The sequence below is a fragment of the Orycteropus afer genome, unplaced genomic scaffold (assembly GCF_000298275.1).
Source record: "Orycteropus afer afer isolate SDZICR_OR568_19922 unplaced genomic scaffold, OryAfe1.0 scaffold00032, whole genome shotgun sequence".
NCBI classification, from domain to species: Eukaryota; Metazoa; Chordata; class Mammalia; order Tubulidentata; family Orycteropodidae; genus Orycteropus; species Orycteropus afer.
Window position 1 is genome coordinate 9,734,376 of NW_006921619.1, and position 4,713 is coordinate 9,739,088.

The 4,713-nt window shown below is 41.7% G+C and overlaps 1 protein-coding gene across 1 annotated transcript in view; it reads right to left on the reverse strand.

The window, feature by feature from the left end:
• DGKG (diacylglycerol kinase gamma) overlaps window positions 1-4,713 on the reverse strand; it is a 245,632-nt gene that overhangs the window by 199,273 nt on the left and 41,646 nt on the right. Inside the window, exon 6 of the mRNA XM_007935972.2 lies at window positions 2,365-2,414. Within this exon, the coding sequence (XP_007934163.1) occupies window positions 2,365-2,414 (50 nt within the window). The remainder of the gene's footprint in view (window positions 1-2,364; window positions 2,415-4,713) is intronic.

Here is a 4,713-nt window from a genome sequence, read left to right on the forward strand (position 1 = left end):
AATGACCATAACCTTGCCCCTTGTCAGCTCGACTATGCACCTGGGAATTCTGATCATTCACATGAACTTATAGGCCCATTGTCTGCCAACCCTATATTTTGGTTACCCTACTTGTTTTGGGCAATGTTTTGAACAGGTTCATTCTGGTTTGACTTCATGCTGAGAATCTGCATTTCTACCCCAGCTATACTGAATCAAAATCTACATTTTAACAAGAGCCTCAGGGATCTGTATGAATTACCTGGGGATCTTGTTAAAACAGATTCTGATTCAGAATCTGATTCAGTAGGAGAAATGCAAATTCTCTGCATGGGGTCGAACTGGAATGAACGTGTTTGGAGCCTTGGTTTTGGGCACAGGAGAGCAAAAGCAGGTTTTGTGTTGAAAACCATCTCCTGGCAGACTAGAGGGGCTTATGTGCAGGAAAGAAGCACTTTCTAACAGTTATCCCCAGCACTGGAATGGCTATCTTAAGGCAGTGATGAGATCCTCATTCTTCAGAGAATTAAAAGAGACACTGGCAATCCGTTTCCCAGGGATTCTACATAGAAGTTGAATTTGATAATTCTTTGAGTCTTGCTTCAGTCCACTCATCTTACCTTCAAAAATATCCAGAATGTACCCACTTCTTACCATTTCCAGTAGGGAATTCTGGTGGTACAGTGCCTAAGGCATTTGACTGCTAACCAAAAGCTTGGCTAGTTCAAACCCACCAGCCACTCTGCAGAAGAAAGATGGGGCAATCTACTTCCATAAAGATTTACCACCTTGGCAACCCAATGGGGGTCGTTATGAGTTGGAATCCACTTGATGGCAGTGGGTTTGGTTTTGCTCTTTTGGTACCATCTCCAATGCTTCCACTCTGGCACAACTTACCATCACATGTTGCTTTATTACTTCAATAGCTTCCTAACTGGTATCCCTGGTCACATTCCTACAGTCTATTCTCAACACATGTAAGTTGGTTGTGCGATTCTTCTGCTCAAAACCTCCAATGGTTCCCCATTTCTCCGAAGTAAAAGACAAATCCTTTCAATCACCTATAAGGCCCAATAGACTTTGCAAACTCCCCCTGCCCTATTACCTCTGCAATCTCATTGCCTATCACTCACTCTAACCACATATGTGCACTCAGAATTTGCCAGTCATACTGGCCTCCTAGTCAATTTTCCAACATAACTGAAGCCCCTCAGGATCTTTGTACTTGCTATTTCTTCTGCCTGAAAGGCTTTTCCCTTAGATAACCTCAAGAATCACTCCCTTACCTCCTTCAAGTCTCAGTTCAGGTGTCAGTTCCTCAGGGGGCTCTTTCTTGTAGCTAAAACTACAACTTCTTCCAATGCTTCCTTTTCCTCCTTAGCATCCATCTCTCCTTAGCACAAATTTACAGACTTATATCATTATGTCTGTGCTTTCATTAAAACAAAAACTTCCTGAGGGTATGGGTTTTTGTCAGTGGCTTCTCTGATGTATCCCCAGTGCTTAGAATAGTGTGTGACATACAGTAGACACTCAATACATATATGTTGATCAAATGCTTGAAAGTCTATGATTCTCTGGCTGTCCCCTAGCATGACCCAACCCACAGCATTGCAACATGGCTGTAGGATTTCCATAGAGGCACTCTGCCCTTTAGAGGATGATTCAGTTCATCTAGTAGAGTTGTTCCTTTCCTTCCTTCTGTCTGACTCAGCCCCATACACCTCAGCCTCATGGCTACTCACTGATAAGATCTATCTCTAACATAACCAGTCAGGAGATAGGGCCTGTGTGATTCTATTTTTTCCTTCTCTGCCTTCTTCCTTTTCCATTTTTCCTCCTACTCTATAATCCTAAGCCTATTCCTGAGGAGCAGTGAAGTTTCAGGCTTTCCTAAGGGCAATGGGATGGGATCATGTGTTCAAAGTAGAAAGACTAGACTCCTAGAGCTAGTGCCATAGGGTATGAGAGGAAGCCAAGGGTGATGCCAAGGCATATCAATAGTAACCTTCTTCCTCTTGCTCTGGTCTTGCTGCCTCCCCTCTTTCCTTCCCCTTTACCCTTAGGCTCCAGCAGGAAATTGCCTAGGGAAGTTCTGAACAAATTGGAAAGATAAAAAGGTGAAATACTAAAGCATTTTTTCCATTCTGACATTTTAAGAACCCAGGCTTCTGGAATGAAAAGACAAGTTAGAGTTGACCCTCCTCAAGTTTGGCTCTTTGGAAGTAGAAGGTGGGGAAATTTACTCATATTTCTGCAGCCCTTATTGGGACACTTCTACTCCTATAAAGATGGAACTGTGAGTTTTCAGATTCTTCCTCCACCTGATCCCCCCTCTCCCAGCCTTTCATGGATCCAAGAGGGAGATCTGGAGAGAAAGCTTACCTCTTGGTCCAGGAGACCGTTCTCATCCGAATCATAGAGATGAAACATGACTGCAAGAAACACAGAGGAAGTGAGGTTTGTGGTATCCTCCAGGAACCAGGGACAGGCTGAGGTTTTGATGCTGCCAAGTACATAGATCAGTTCTGGCCACCAGCTCACTCATCCTGCAAGGTGCAGACTCTGACTTTCTTACAAAGGGGGTGGGGAGAAGGAGGAGAAGCAAGCCATGCAGTTCCCAGGACTGTCTGAGCAATAACTTTGGCTGATGAGGTCCAGGTCATGAGTGTGAGTCCCTGTAAGGCATGCATTGGGCCACACTCAAAACACTGATGGGGGCAAAGCCACCAGAAATACAGATGGGTCACTGCCTCTATTGCAGGTGGAAAGAGTGCGGGGTGTGAAATTAGGCAAACCTGGAATCAAAGCCTGGTCCTGGCCCTTACCACCTCTGGACTGTCAAGCAAGCCACTTAACTTGTTTAGACTCAGTTTCCTCATTTACAAAATGGAAATTATAGCAGTTTATTTCTCTTAAATTTGTTATGAAGATTAATATGTAAATTATATGCCACATCTATAGTGATTGGCATGTGGAAAGCACTCAACATGTAAACATAGCTTTTAATATGCACAAAGCACTCTTTTAAGTACTTTATCATTATTACTGATTTAATCTTCAATAATGCTACGAGGCAGTCACTGCATACCCACTGCCATTGAGTTGATTCTGACTCCTGGCAACTCTATGAGACAGAGTAGAACTAACCCATAGGGTTTCCAAGCTCTATATCTTTACTATCATAGGAGCTTATATTTCCCTTTTTATATAATGTCAATATTCTATTCAGAAACTTGCTCTATCATGTTCTAAATGCAGGGAGATGATGTATGATAAGGAAGATCCAGGAGAGAAATTAGGGCAAAGGATTAAATATTTACTTAAGGGACCTGATTTTTTTCTCTTTCTAGCACTTGAGTCTTACTGCTTTATACTTAAGGGACCTGAAAACCTGCCTTTTGTTCACCCAAAAGATAGAGATCCTGCGTGTGGTCTCAGCAGTGAGCAGGGAGGGCAGAAGAGCTACACTTGTCTTTGTTTCTTCCTATGCTTTAAGAACTGTCATCAGGCCTGCCCTTCTGTGGAGAGCCCTGATAGATCTCTCCCTGATACAACTACTGCAGGGCTTTCAGCACATACCCAAATGATCACATTATTCTAAGTTGCCCTTGGGTCCTCATTTCTTTCTAAATATTTTAATGTTTTTGTATCTTGTATTTGTTCAGTGGCACATCCCTGGTTAGATTTTAAGTTCTTTAGAAGGAAGGTCTTTTGATTCTTTGTGACTCTGCAGAATGTCTAGGCCAGAGGCTGTCACTGAATACATGGCTGAATGATGAAGGACAGAACTTCCCCACTAGCATTACTCCAGGGCTTTGGGTCTAGGCACCTCTAACACTGAGCTTTCTTTGGTCCACAAAGGGACCCTGACCATTAGGGGGCCTTGAGATCATCTAGTGGACTCTTCCCCTTCCTTCCTTCCTTGAATGAGGAACAGAACTAGAAAGGTCTGGGTTACATTTATGTTTTAGTGGCAAGACCTTGGGCAAGTCATTTAACCTGTTTCTTTCCATATAAAATGAGAATAATCATGTCATCCTTCTAGGATTATGGTGAGTTTAAAATGAGGTAATATGAGCAAAGTGTTCAGCATATATGAAGTGCTCAGTGATGAAAGCTACTGTCATTACTGCATTGGCAACAGGTGGCATTTAAGGCTATTTTTGCCAAAGAGGTACATGTTTGGCTATTAAGGAGAAAATCCTAACTTTTTTTCAATTATTAAAATCAAGGGAGGAGTTGAAAGATCTGGTTGGAAAAAAAAAAAAAAAAAAAGAAGAAATCTTTACAGGTCATACAACCAAGTTTCTATAACAAAAAATTGCACACAAAAAAAAATTAAAGCAAAAGATAGAGGGGTAACCAAAAGATTAAAAGAGACTTAAGAGACATAATAATCAATGACAATGGGTGGACCTTACTTGGATCCTGATTTAAACAATTACAAAATAGGTAAAATAGTTAGGAAAATGTGAATAGTAGTTGGATATTTGCTAATAGTATGGAATCCTATTTTTAGACAGGATAATAATGCTGAAGTTAGATTTAAGACAAAGAATTTAAGATATATAGAAAAAACAAACCAAACTCACTGCCATCATTGACTCATAGCAACCCCTCTGGGTTTCTGAGGCAGTATCTCTATGGAAGTAGATTGCCCAACCTTCCTTCTGAGGAGTGGCTAGTGGGTTTGAACCACCAGCCTTCTGGTTAGCAGTCAAATGCCTTAGG